This window comes from Calonectris borealis, chromosome 10 (assembly GCF_964195595.1).
Source record: "Calonectris borealis chromosome 10, bCalBor7.hap1.2, whole genome shotgun sequence".
NCBI lineage: Eukaryota > Metazoa > Chordata > Aves > Procellariiformes > Procellariidae > Calonectris > Calonectris borealis.
In genome coordinates this window covers 24,651,639-24,666,273 of record NC_134321.1, presented here as the reverse complement: position 1 = coordinate 24,666,273, position 14,635 = coordinate 24,651,639, and the positions used below count along the sequence as shown (strand labels likewise).

General features: G+C 51.1%; 1 protein-coding gene across 4 annotated transcripts in view; it reads left to right on the top strand.

Moving 5' to 3' along the window:
• The first annotated feature begins 3,599 nt into the window (after positions 1-3,599).
• Positions 3,600-14,635, top strand: part of SUSD3 (sushi domain containing 3) — a 34,803-nt gene continuing 23,767 nt past the window's right edge. The window contains exon 1 of one of the 4 annotated variants that reach the window (XM_075159484.1): positions 3,600-3,735. In XM_075159484.1, coding sequence (XP_075015585.1) covers positions 3,651-3,735 — 85 coding nt within the window. In that variant the 5' untranslated portion in view covers positions 3,600-3,650. The remainder of the gene's footprint in view (positions 3,736-14,635) is intronic. The other 3 variants (XM_075159488.1, XM_075159489.1, XM_075159486.1) reach the window with 3 other exon arrangements.

Sequence of the window (14,635 nt, the reverse complement as noted above, 5' to 3'; positions counted from 1 at the left end):
AAGTGCAGTCTCCCAGGCAGACCCTGAGCCACACAGGGGTGGCCGAAGCCATCAGTAGCTGTTGTAGCTGAAAGAAAAGGTGACGGCTTCAGGTTCCCGTTTCGCAAAGCCTGGGTTGGGGTAACAGCCCCCGGCCAAGGCAAGAGGAAAGAGGCCGCTTTCCCCCTCTGGTTTTGCTGAGTTAGCAGGTTTAGCTGGCACACCTTGCTGTCAGAGCCAGCAGAAGGGCAGGGGTGAAACCTATACTGGGAGGAGGAAGAGGAGAAGCTGGGGGGCAGAGTGAAATCACCTCCTTTGGGCAGCAGCACACAATTGATTCAGAAGTACGCTGGGGACGGCAACAGTTCTTACAACCCAACAGATTATTTCACTGTCACTTCTAAGGGTCTAGTTTTTCTTTCAGGAATCTAATTGCTGAGCCCGAGGAGGACTTTTAGCAATAACACCTATGCATGTGTTATCTGATTAAACAGAAACCTGTGGCTGAGAGCTGCTATCCTTCTTTTCGAGCGTTATTGAATAAGCAACGCGACCCGCTCCAGGCGCCTGAGCAATGTAGGCAAAACCAAGTTTCATTGCCTTGGGGCTGCGGGGCTGATGCTCAGCTGGAGCCAGACAGCTCCTGCAGCTCAAAGGGAGAAGGAGGAGAAGGAGGAGGTGGCAGCGGGGCTGGCTGTAGGGAGGGAGCGAGCCAGAGATCAGCTTGCTGCTGCTGGAGGGCTGGAAGGCTGCCACTGCGGGCTGGGGAGCGTGTCCCTGCCCTGCAGCTAGCCAGGCTCTGCAGCCGCCGGCCAAGCAGGCAGCGAGGCGGTAGGGACAGTCGCCTCAGCAGCCTCGTGCCCTTGGCATGCCTTGAGCCAGCCCTAATAACTGGGATTAGAAGAAAGACCGTGCATTAGGGCAGCTTAGTGAAATCCAGCAGTTAAACAATCCCTACGCAGAGGCAACAAGCGTCTAGTTGGGGTTGCCCAGCCTCCCCTGGCGCTGAAGGTGAAATAAGGGGTCCAGCAGGGAAAAACTGGCTGCAGCATGGGAACTTTCATCATTTTTAAGATGCACTCTCTGTTCTCTTCCTTCTTTCTCACCTTTTTTTCTTGTGTTTGTTCCCACTATACTGATGAGATTTTTTTACTAAATTCAAAGCATATTTGCATAGGAAGGGTGGCTTTAAAAGTGAAATCATATCGCCGTTGTTGATGATGGCAGATGACTGCACCTTACTTGGGCAAAATTCCCTTTTATTACAGCTGGATTTTAAGTAAGGATTGTAGACGTTGGGTCAATGCAACTGGCCACCTTCTCCATTAACATCATCAGCAAGACTTCCACTGATGGCAAGCACTAAGACCCCCAGCTTCCCCACAGAAGCACTCGCCCTGAAGCCAGGGAGATGAGTTACCTCCCGGGAGGTTACTGCCGGAGCCAGGGCTGCTCTTTGCCTGTGGTGCTCCAGGGCACGCTAAGCAAAACCCGTGGGGTTATGATTTCCATCACAAAGAAAAACTAAATGTTGACATGAGGTGAGTGGGATTCAGCTGCTGCTTCTGAACTTGCTTCTGGAAGTGCCTGTAAGAAAAGATTTGACTTGCAACACAGTTGTGTTCAACTTTAATTGCATAATAGCAGTTGCAGTAACAATGGCTTAAGGAAAAAATCACTTATCTGTCTTTGGTATTCCTCTGGCTTCACAGACATGAAGGACTTGATTGCAGGAGCTATAGTTCCTTGTTGACTTAAATTAGATTTATGAGTATTTGGCATTACTGGAAATGCAGACCTAATTTGTAAGCTGCAGCATTTTCAAAAACCTTGTTCTTTTGCTATAATGTGACCAAGTATTACTTTAAAAATGTGTTTTAGTTGTAGAGATGGAAATAGCAGTCCTTTATAACTGCAATATTTCTATGGACTCCCTGCCAAATAAGCTCACAGGAAAGAGTGCTCTGTCCAGTAGCACAGAGTAGCTGTGTCACCACTACCCACGGGTACGATCCCGCTCCATTTGATGCCTCCAGAAGAGCCTTAGGAGATTTTTCTCAGCCTGTTTGGGTTTGGTGCATCTTGGAATTTCATCTCTCCAATCTGCTTCTGCAGACTTTTTTTCTTCTAATTCCATGTGAAAAAAAATAATGAGAGGGTAAAACGAGCGGAGTGAGTGTTAATAGCCGCAGTGTTTAGTGTGGGCCCCAGCCCATATGCTCACCACCATCAAGCAGAGCTCCTTCAGAAGAGCCTGCTGTTCCTCCTCGTGCTTTTCCTGGACACACAGTGCAAACCTCAGAAGTATTTTTCTGAATCTACTGCCAGCGTCAGCAAATCGATGATCTCAGTGAACACTGCTGAGACCCAAACTCACTCGTTTGAGGCAATGCTGCGAGGGTAATAAGTGACCATGGGCGATAGGCACAATATTACACACGAAGGGAGCGCAAGGTGCTTGGGTTTCGCTGAGTAGCCTGAGCCTGTTGGCATGCGCCGTCCAGCTCCCAGGTAGGAAGATGATGGATCTTGGCACTATCCAGTGAGTTTAGTTTCAGATCCCAGTGAAAATAAACACAACTTTGAGGACCGTAAGCTGCATGTACGCGCGGGTGCACCTCCCAGCATAAGCAGTAGGCAGCATCTTTGGAATGGGAAGACCAGACCCATGAGACCAGCCCACCGCACCTGAGGCTCTCGGGGCTGCGAGCACCGTCCCGGCCGCACTGGGGGCCGAGGGCAGGCAGGGCAGGCAGGACAGGCGGGGGGGGGGCAGGCAGGGCAGGCGGGGGGGGCAGGTAGCGGGGGAGGCAGGCAGCGGGGGGCAGGCAGGGCAGGCAGGGCAGGCAGCAGGGGAGGCAGGCAGCAGGGGGCAGGTAGGGCAGGCAGGGCAGGCAGTGGGGGGGCAGGCAGAGGGGGCAGGCAGGGCAGGCAGCGGGGGAGGCAGGCGGGGGGGGCAGGCAGCGGGAGGGCAGGCAGAAGGGGGCAGGCAGGGCAGGCAGCGGGAGGGCAGGCAGCGGGGAGCAGGCAGGGCGGGCAGCGGGAGGGCAGGCAGCGGGGGCAGGCAGGGCAGGCACCGGAGGGCAGGCAGGGCAGGCAGCGGGGGGTCAGGCAGGGCAGACAGGGCAGGCAACGGGGGGGCAGGCAGGGCAGACAGGGCAGACAGCGGGGGGCAGGCAGGGCAGGGCAGGCAGCGGGGGGGCAGGCCGCGGGGGGGCAGGCAGGGCAGGCAGCGGGGGGGCAGGCAGCCCCCTGCCCGGCGCCGCGGGGCGGTGCCGCATCCCCGCCAGGCCGCTCCGGGGGAGCCGTGCGGGTCGGGAGAGGACGGGCCGAGCCCCGGGTGCCGGGGGGTGTCACGGCACGCCGCTCCCCGCTGCCCCGGGGCCGCAGCGGGCTGGGGATCCGCTCCGGCGGCGCCCGGGCTCCCGCCGGCCCCCAGCAGCCGCCGCCTCCCGCCTTCCCCCTCCTCCCCCTCCTCCTCCCGCTCCGCGGGTGCCGGCGAAGGGGCCGCGGGGCGGGCGCCCGGCGCGGGCTGGCGGGGCCGCGGCGGCGGCGGCTCCCGCGGGACGGCGGCCCCCCCCGGCCCGGCCCCGGCGCAGGGCGGGCGGAGGCGGGCGCGGGCTGCACCTGCCGGGGAAGCGCGGGGCGGCGCGGCTGGGCTCGGCGGAGCCATGCCGGCAGCCACGGCGCCGGGGCTGGATGTGCCGCGGACCGCCGCGCCCGGGCGGGACAGCGGCGGCCCCCGCGGATACACAGGTACGAGCGCGGCCCCGGCCCCGGCCCGCGGGGTCCCGCACGGTTCCGCGCACAAGTTCCCTCCTGCGCCGCACCGGGGGGGGTGCCAGCGGCGACAGCGCCGGGCGGCGGGCAGGGTGCGGGGTATCCGGGGCGGGGTGCGGGACCCCCTGGACAGAGGTGTGTGTCCCCCGGGAAGGGGCGCGGGACCCCCCGGCCTTCAGCTCCGGACTCCCTCCCCCTCCCCGTCATCCTCTGTGCCGGCGGCGGGGGGGCGGGGGGCACCTCGCCCTCACCCCGAGCCCCTCGGGGGCACAGCGCCTCGGGGCGGGTGTCCCGGAGCCGCCCCGGGCACGGGAGGAGGCTCGGCGGGCTCCCGGCGGCCCTGAAGCGGCTCTGCCGGGGCTGCGTTCCGGGTGGCGAGCGGGGAACGGCGGCTCCTGCGGGGCGAGGCTGCGGTGCCAGCCCCGGGGTGCGGGGTCCGGCAGGGTGAGGGCCGCCCCGGGCACCCGCGGGGATGGGTGTCCGAGCAGGGCTTCACACAGCAGCCCCCTCCCCAGAGCCACCCCGGCGGGTCACCCCGGGTAGCTCCGGAGGTGGCTGCGGGAGCCCCGGTAGCAGCCTGAGGAAACAGCCCCGCGTGGGGTGTCCGGCGCTGGGGGCCTGGGCCCCCGCTATGGTCTGACTGCTCTTGAATAGGAAGCATTTAATTATGGGGTTAATTCATGGGAGTTTGGAGTCGGCTGACTTGGGTGAACGTGGGGTGCTGCGGTGGCGGGCGACTCGCGGCTATGCGGGCTGGGCAAACGTGAAATCAAGTGACTTTTGACGAGGGAAGGGGCACAGCAGGTCTCTTTCGTGCGGGTCCTCAAAGAGGAATCATCTCTGGGCAAATGTAAATTGACTGGGTAGAAAATGAAGATATCGGTGTTTTAATGGGATAGGATGATACGCTGAGGAGTGGAATGAGAAACCAATCAAAGCTTTTTTGCTTCCTTTTCTCTCTCTTCCCCCTCGGTTTTGTTATTCAATTTGATGGCATAGATCATAACATCCCTTCAAAACCTCTTTGACTCGAACGGGTCCGATTAACTTGACGACAATGGGAGCTGACGGAGGGTCTGGCCCTGGCACGGCTGGGATACGCACGCTGCGGGGGCCGTAGCCCCGGCGAGCTTCTGGGTGCGGGCGGGAGGCTGGGGCTCGGGCAGGGGCCGCCTGGGCTCTGGGCCTGGGAGCAGGGTGGGATGGAAGGAGCCCGCAGGAGCTCGGTGCGGCTGCGGGCGAGCTGCTTTCGGCGTAGCGCTGCTCGCCCAGGTTTCTCCCTGCCGTACTGCAGATCGCAGGGCAGACAGGTTTTTCCCTGGCTTCAGTGCAAGCAGTGCTGAGCGCTCCTGAAATTCAGGGACCTCCTCCTCTTCCGCAGCCTGTCCCCACATATCCCTGCGATTTAATTTGCTCGTTCTAACAGACTTTATCAATGACCTGATTTTGTTGTGCTGATAGAAATGAGCAAATGTGTTTAGGCTAACAGTGTAGCAATGCTTTAAACTGCATCCACTGAATGTGCTTAACTGTGCATTTAATTTGAATTTAATAGAGCAGTTCATTTTAAAAATATGAAACAAGTTCTGGGAAACCTACTTAGAGAGTTAACAATTCAAACACAAGTGTAGACCCTGTTGCTCTAGTTTGATGCTACTGTTACTAATTATTGACTTTTTTCTTTGGTAAAATCATGTATATTTGGCTGCTTTTATTTGTTGTGTCAAATTGTCTCCTGGGGCTAGATTTTTCCACAGTTAAGGTGAGGTTTGGAAGTGGCATGTCCCACGTTACACTCAGCCTTTCTGTTCCTGCCTAAGCTAATCTTGCCCTACATAGATCTGTGGCAAAATGTGGGATCCACCAAAAAAAATTTGGCATTCAGACTAGAATTCCACCCTCAGTTAATCCCTCAGATATCTACAAACCTGGCTTCTCTCAGCCATGTCTCCAACCAGAACAAACACCATTTTTTCCAAACCAACTACCCCAAAACTGTGGAGCCGGAGTTCTTAGTAAGGTGCTAAACTGGAGTAAAAAGGGAGTGCGCAGGATCAGGCACGGCTATGCCTGCACGTAGCTGCTGCATCTGTTGTAGGACCAGCGGAGATGCTTGCGGCACACGGGGCTTTGCCGGGCCTTTGCTGGGTGTCGTGCTCCCCTGTCCCCTCTCCTCTCATCGCCCTGCTACTTTTCGGAGGTTTGTCTTGGCCTTCGCCATCTGTGCAGATTTCACCTTCGTTGAATATCCATTTGTTACTACGAAGGTATTGAGTTAAGTGGACGTGCTGCTGTTAAATCTGAGTGGCTTAGCTAAAATTATGACTACTTGTGTAATTTTAAATTAAACTCTTGTTCAGGATGCTTAATTTAAAATGCGACCGTGTTATTTATGCAGCAGTATTTGCTGGAGAAGTGACCTCTAGAGAAAGCTGATGACAACTGTTATACAGTATTATTCATTGTATCATGTTATTATTGGTGATCATTTTTCATGCTGCTTTGATTGAATGCCCCCCTTTGTAAAATTTCAGGCCATGAGCAATAGGGTGATAACAAAGATTTGCACGGACAAACTCCCTCATGCGTTCCTTTTGCAGAGGATGAAAAAAAATGTGACAAGATTTCCATTTGAATTAATGCGTGAATGAGAGAGAAGTTAAAGTTCCTCAGCACAGCCTGATCCTGTAGCACTTGGAGGGTCTTACAGCTTCCTGCAACACAGCTGTGAAATGCAAACAGCCTCTGCTTTTCCTGGTCTTGCCTACTTTTTGAGGACTGTTTTCTCCCCCTGACAGTCTCACCTTGAGCAGGGAGAACGATACCACCCTGTGCTTGAGGAGGTTCAGCTGCGCGCTTGCAAAAGGAGCTGTGGGAGCCTGACTTGCACCTTGGGAAGGTCAGCGTGTTGCTCATATATTCTGCGTATCAGAAGGGCAAATGTGCAGAGCGGGAGCAGGGGGTGGGGGAAGAGTGCAGCAAATGTCTCAAAGCTGAGAAGAAGCCTTCTTCAATTCAGCCTCTTACATTTTTAAATGATACAGATGCTTTTATGTGTTCCATATCGTACTGTGGTTGTTTTGCTGTCACAGCAGCATTACAAGTAGTATTGCCTTTCTGCGGTAGTTTTCTATGGACAGATACTCATCGACCGTCTCTTGCCAGGATCGTTATATTATCTGGAAAAGCCTCTGAAATTCTGAAATGCTCATGTAAGCCGTGACCTGAGCGCTTTCCTGCCCTGCGGGAATTGCCATGAAGCGGGGGTGCTGTCGTCAGCCCAGCCACTGCGTTGCCACTGGGTTGGTGATGCCTCTGAAGCTGCTCAGATTATACTGGGGGCTCTTTGGGTGAAATAGGAAAAAGAGGAAGGAGTAATGAAGATGTATCATTACTTTTAGTCTCCTTGTTGCTGAAGCTGGGGGCTCTGGCCCTCTGCTTTTCCAGGGTGCTACCTTGGTTTTTGCTGTGATTCCTCCATCACTCCTCAAAGCAATCCTGTAGCTCCTTCAGACTGGGGCAGCACATACTTCTATAAACATATAGGTACATCTGCAAACACATCGGTGCAGCCGCAGGCAGAGGGAGTGTGGGAAAGAAATACAGAACACGACAAACAATCGTTACGCCAGGTGATAAATCAGTGAGTCTCTTGCTGCTGGGTGGTTGTCTATAGTTGTGGTTCTGCTTCGTCCCTCTGCCTTCCCAAACCAGGGAAGAGGAGAGGCTGCCTAAGGTAAGGTGGAACGTGCTGCAGGAGGCTGAGAATGCCACCTCCAGACCAAGTCATGGAAGAAATTATCTAGCAGACACCACGTAAGGGAAGAGACGTGATCTCTGGCTTAGGACAGACACAAGCTGCGGTTTGCTGCAGGGTGCAAGAGGTATCACCCCGTATTTGCTTGGTTATACTCTGGGTGACTGTTGGTGGCCATGGTGGGATCCAGGAACCAGGCTGGATGTATCTTTGGCGTGACTCGAGGTGTCTGGTCTTTTGTTATGGGCAACTTTTTTTTCTGAAGTGGGTTTTCCTTGCCAGTGCAGCAACTGAAATCATGTCACTGAGAACTCACAGTTGCTCTTCCAGGAAAGCAAAAGCAAAGTTGTTCTTCAAAGCCAAGCACTACTGCTCTGCAGAATGGCTGCAAGGAGGTTTCTCGGCTTGTTCCTGCGATCCTGAGGCTGGGGAAGAAAACATTGATCCCGAATTTCCATTTCCACAGGGCAAAACGTGACACAACTTGGAATATATGGGCTTGTAATTTCTTCAGGGTTATTTCTCCTTCCTTTTTCTCTCATGAGATCGAAGTGAAACCTTTTATTAAATAAGGTAAAAGAAGTGACAGTTGCAGAATTTCAGCTAATTGGTTTTATCTCCTGTACTGCAAGATGCTAATCTTAGCGGTTAGGCATTTGCACCAGGCATTGTTACTGCTTTGAGGGAATGATTTTTGTGCTTGTCATAAAAACTTTAGAGCGGTACAAAATAGAGAAGGAAAAGCGTTATTGGGTCTTCTGGCACAGTCCTCCATGGTGCAAAATTGTTCCCTATGGTATTCTCCAATACTTTGTCCTAGCCACTCTTAAATTACCTAGGTTATAGAGATGAATTATGTCTAGACTTCTGAATTTCAGCTAGGGAATGAAGTGAGCTGAATGTTTTGGACCCAGAACATTGATATTTCAAAAATCAGAAATCAGCCTCAAAGGAAGAAACAAAACCACCCAAATGACATCAGATAATCCAGCACTTTCTGGGTTCGTTGTGATGAGGAATGCGGTCCCTTTTAAAGGGCCAAAACACTGCCGGTTTGGCTGTTCCACCGAGGTCTTTGGCCTCCTGTGAGAAAGCGGAGCCTCCCAATGCAAGTCTGCAACTCTACAACAAAGAGAATTTTAACTGTGCCGAAATTAGCACTACTTAGTTTATTTAGTCACGATTGCCACGGACGTTTTATGTGCCTGGCACTACGGAATCTTGCCTTGAGTAATTTGACATGGGGACAAGCCAACATGTTGGACAGTTGCTAGTTTTCACTTAGGCATTTTATTGACTCGCTATCTTTCAGATGCCGTGACAGATAAGCAAGCGTGTTATTCTGAGGAGCAGTTTTGACTAGCTCAGTGGATCAGAAGGTTGACAGAGAGATGATTTTGCAGTCTTGATGGAAGTCTGCCTCTCCCGCGTTTTGTTTGTTTTAAGATGACAGTGAGAAATGCAGAAGTTGCAGAACGAGCAGCCGCTCACCAAAATAAATCAATTCCTGTATCCGTTGAGGGTCTCGGAGACGGGGTTGAGCTGATGCCTGGTTCACCTACAAGCGTTTGCCAGCAGAGCAGAGCCTCCGCGGCAGGAGCAGAGGTGCCGGCCCAAGAGCCCCAGCCTGCTCGGGAAGGCAGCGCTCGCAGCTGCCTCAGCTAAGCCGGAGCAGCGGCGGCTGGTGGAAACACCCGTAGGGGAAGAGGATGGGTCAACTGCTTGCTTTTCCTCCAACGGAGTTGGAAGTGATTATTAAGTTGTTACTTCTGGGATGAAATAAGGCCAAACACAATGCTGCTCACGTGTACGAGTCTCCGAAGCAGAGCGTCTTTGATTGCGAATTATTTTGAGGAGGGGTGAAAATGGGGACAGGAGCTGGGTTAGGTGAAGGGAGGAGGTGGTGTACAAAAACCCGAGTGCACGTGTGGGCTGGGAAACAGTGTTCGGGAAGACGTTTTGGGCTGGCGTGGCCAAAGGAGGTGCAAGGGGGGAGTTTTGTTGTTTGATTCCTCCCGTTCAGGAGAGCAGAAATTTGTGCCTTCATGTAAAAGAGCAGAATTATACCCGGGAGAGTTTCTCCTCAGAGCTGCAGTAATCTCCAAGACTATGACCTTTGCTGGGTGGTTGCGTCAAAAGAGACATCTGGACTGGGCGCAGAGGTTTCGTTTTGCTCTAAAAGGAGTGCCCCACAAAGCCAGCGGCAGTTTTGCACAGGCAAGGGAGGGCTCTGATGTTTGGCCCGTTATCGTTAAGAAACACAGAAATATAGATTGGGACTCAGTTTTTCACTCCTTTTAAATATGAATCAGAGACTATCCTTGCCCCGTATGCTGGCCATCCAAAAGCTGCCAGTGATGTAGCTGAATTATCTGATGCAGATCTTATGTCTTAGACACATGCAGTACAAGAAAGGGAAGGGCATGGGGCTGCTGTCCTTTGATCTACTGGCTTAAGCTACTTGTCATTCTGTGTATAACTCACCCATAATCATTGACTTTTTTAATGGGGAAAAGTAAACACAATGGACTGGTTCCCTGTCCTTATACTGGCATCCCCGTCAATCTTCGTGCCATCTTTCACTAATTCCTATGGCCAGGGAGGCTGAAAGCAGATGTGCTTATTGACTCGTACTGTTAATCATTGCCATGCTTGAATGCGTTCTGGCAGGATGCTGCGTGGCTTTCACACGTCGCAGTTTTGCAGGTTGCTTTTGTGTCCGTGGCCAAGCTCCTGGCTGCGTGCCCCTCTGCTGTCAGGATGAAGCCTAGGAACAGGAAAGCCGAACCCAGCAGCAAAAAAAAAAAGAGAGAGAAGAAAAATAAAAAGTGGTAAAACCGCAGAGAAGGTTTTTAAATCTGACTGTTAGTTTCTCAGCTCATGAATGATTTCTATCACCATAATAAATTGCATGCTATTGCTAACTCTTTCAGCCTGGTGTCTAAAAAAATCAATTATTCACAGAAATTCTTGCTGACAGTTGCGAATGCCGGGTCACAGCTCTGTGGTGCGCATTTAGCAGCTTAACACAGCAAACCAAGTACAGGAACAGCTTCAGTTTGCTATCGGGAAGGAAAAAGGACTTGCAGAAGCCAGAACAGGCCAGCCAGGGGGAGCAAATGCAGACAAGGTCTCTAGCATTCAGGCTGGTTTTGCTTAACAGGATGGTTGGAAATTCCCCTGGAAAACTAACAAACCTATAGTCAATAGTCCGTTTTAAAACAAGAAAGTAGTTTCAAAGAGAAAAGGTTGAAAAGTTCCTATGTTTTGAGGCTTTTTGACCAAAAATGAGCATGTAACCATCGAGTAGCAAGCATTTCTGGTCCACCTAAAATTTCATGTTGGGGGTGAATTTTCTAATGCCTGAAGTGGTTTTTGGCCAGCTCTGGACCTTTCCCACTTGAGCATTTTTCAGTCAAGGCAGCATCGGTGCAGCGCTCGCCTCGTGTCCACCCCACCGGCAGGGATTTCTGCCGTCCACGGAGGTTGTGCCCAGTCTGGCAAACGTCACCCAGAAGCAAGAGGCCACCGGCTGCATCGCTGGGGGACATCTGCTCTTATTGGCGACGTTCATTACCCCGAGCGTGCTTGCACCCCTCTGTACCCAAACCAGACCAGGCAGTTGCTGCAGGCAGATAACCGGAGCCGTCGCTGGCTGTACAGGGGCCGAACACACAGCCGGGCTGAGCTCTGTTCCTCCGTAGTGCCCAGGTGAGTGGTGAGGAGTGGGAGCGTGTCAGGGTGCGGGCGACAGAGGCGCAGGGATGCTGCCCTCCTTCCGGGGGACATCGCGGGAGGGCTCCCCAAAGGGCGGCCGGGCGGGCGGCAGCCTCTGCCCCGTCGAGTTGTCCGGGAGGGCATCCTTCATCCCTCATCCGACTATGGGTCCTAACAGACACGTGCGTTCCTTGTGAAAATAGGTTTCTTTTGGCTTCTTCGGTGGATAGCTTTTCAATGAAACGCTGAATTTCTATCCTATCTATTGCAAATCAAATATACTGTTGAAAACCATGTTAAAAGCAGGAGGTGTCTGATCTTGCCAGGACATCGTATTCGGACTCATTTTTCCATCACGTGTGTTCAGATAATCATTTTCTATCCTGTACCCTTTAATTCCTGAGATTCTTAGCTTACCTCTGCCCAGCTCTCCTGCTTGTCCGTGCAATCCACTGGGGGGTCACCAGAAGCACCAGTGATTTATATATTGAATCTGTAGATCCGCAGCTTAATGGACAACATTGCTGCTGGTTTCTCTCTATTTTAGTTTCCTCATCTGCAAGAAGCAGTAAAATCTGAATCTTGCTCAGTTTGCCAAATGAAATGTTTAATTTTGGTGACAAAACTTTGATAATTATTAAGGGAAGCCAGAAAATGTTGGATTTGTAACCAGCTAGCTTTCAGGTTAAATATAAAATTGATCCACTTAGGCATTAAAAAAAATTTGTCTGCTCTACAGAGAAAAAGCCGAAGGGTTTTGCAGGGATCCTTAGAGGTGCTAAACCATTTTGTAGGTGAAAAGCCACAGAGCTGAAGCTTTTCTGACAGCGAGCCCTTTTCTTGGGCCCATTGATAGGATGAGTGCTGATAAGGCATCTGTATTAGAACTGGCCGGACACGGTGGTTTCGACATTTTTCTTCTTTCTGCTTTTAGAGGGAACAAAAGCAAAAGAGCGGATTCTGTCAGAGCATCCCCTTTCAGACAAAAGGGTCAGGTTTTCCAATTCAGGTTCCTACAAGCGAGTGCCGGCAGCCTTCTCCAGCCCCCAGAAATGCCCATCATCATGTCTGTGCGAAGGGAGGCTGCTGGAGTAGTTTTGCTCTCATAAGCGGTTGCCGGTTCTCTCTCATGTCAGGCCCCCGGCACGAGCCTGGAGAAGGGCTCGCCAGAGACTGACTGCTGGTAGAACTTGTCTGTTTTCCTCTTGGTGCTGATCCCTGTTAGCAAGGTGCTAAATATTGAGTTGGATGCTGAAATTTGGATTTCCCAAAATCATTGGCCTTCTGTTGCATACTCGTTTAACTTTTATTTCATTTGTGGTGATTGTTTTCTTGCAGGTATTGCGATGATGAAAAATGCTTTGAGCATTGGTCCAAGATAATCTCTTATCTTGACTATGGACAAGGGAGAATTTTAACATTTCTGGTCTTCATAGTTTCCACTGGAAAATATACAGGCTCTGGTTAATGGAGCCCACATCTCGCTTTGCACCGTCCGCAGAAACGTTACAGTCAGCTGCACAGGTTTAACGAATGAGAGGTTATTCATGAGCACTGGGGGAAAATAATGATGAAAGTTGAAAATAAAAACCTACAGTCTTCACCGGCCTGATGTTTCATGAAGGACACTTCCACCAGCAAGGATGTGCCTCTCAGAACCTGGCAGCAGAGGGAAGGTGTGGGGATGATCCCAGTCTTTGTTATTCCCTGGAGAGAAGGAAAATGATATAGAAACAGATTCCTGGCCTGCAAATTTCAAATTCAGAGTTGAGCTGATGGATTCATTTGTCTTGCTTTATGTTTCTCACATCCCTGATTCCGTTTGGCTTTCCCTAAAGATGGGGTGACAGATCCTGGGGTGACATTCGCATCTTGCTTTGGATTTGAACCTCTCCAGAGACTGCGGATGTAGAGATGCACGGGGGAGGCTGAGGACCATCTGTAGAAGGCTGTGGTATTGTGTAACCAGTTACTTCTGTTCTCCTTCTTGTAAATACGCTTATTATGCAAGAAGCAGTGCTAACAGACTTTGGAGGCAAGCACAGCAAGGGCTGGACCCCTCGCTGCCTGGTGGGGACGGCGTCCTGGGACTCAGCTCTCTGGAGCGGGGGATTTTGGTTGCATCCTGGTGAGACCACCGGCCCATCGGGTCTGTCTGCCCCAGGACATGTGGTACATTCAGGTCTCGGCTGAAGTGCAGGTGAAAAGCTCATTTCAAGTTATTCCTCATAATTCTAATCTCTGAGCTTTGTTTTAGAATCTAGGCCACAAACTGCATGTGCAAATATGTAATTTATTTATTATCTGCTTTAGAATGATGAAGAGGGGAGACCTTACTGCGGCCTTTCAGTACTTAAAGGGGGCTTATAAGAAAGATGGGGACAGACTTTTTAGCAGACCTGTTGCGATAGGACAAGGGGGAATGGTTTTAAACTAAAAGAGGGTAGATTCAGATTAGATAAAAGGAAGACACTTTTTACGATGAGGGTGGTGAAACCCTGGCACAGGTTGCCCAGAGAGGTGGTCGATGCCCGATCCCTGGAAACATTCAAGGTCAGGTTGGACGGGGCTCTGAGCAACCTGATCTGGTTGAAGATGTCCCTGCCCACGGCAGGGGGGTTGGACTAGATGACCTTTAAAGGTCCCTGCCAACCCAAACCACTCTCTGATTCTATGAATATTAGCTCCATTCACTAAACAGTCAGTCACGAAAGCAACTGTTGGCATCACTTCCATGGGTAATTTTTAATTGGGAACAGCGCATAATTCTGGTGTGCTCCATAGTGGAGAGATATATATAGATACAGACATAAAATTACTTTTTTTTTTCTAATATGGAAGTAATGGTGAAGAGATAAATAGATGAACACTTCTAATTTGCTTTAGGTTTAATGGATCCTTCCTGTTCTCGAAAGTTGCACTATTATTAACTTTTCAGAAGTGTCATAACCTATTTTTTCAATTCTGTTGGTAAACAGACTAATAAAGCACAGAAAACCCATCTGTGGGTTGCATGAAAGCATCTGTTCTTGCTTTACTGGGGACTTCATCAAATACTTCATTTTTCATTTAGTTATTTTTTCTGATTTAATTGCTCCCATAAGAAGAGAAATATTCAGTATTGCCCTCGTTGCTAGATCCAAGAGTAAAATCTGCAGATGAGAATAACCTGACTTTGATGTAAATTGGCAAAAAACATCAACCATGGAGATGGCAGTTCGGTGACTGGAACAAATCCTCTCTTAAGAGAGTAACATAAAAGACATGAATAAGAATGATTGTACACCAATCCTACACGTTGTTTATGTTTGAAATAGGAGCGGATCGCACATGTTGTCATGAAACCCTAATCTAGCACTTGGGTGATATGTAGCTTGGATTTTACAGGGATTAAAATTGCTT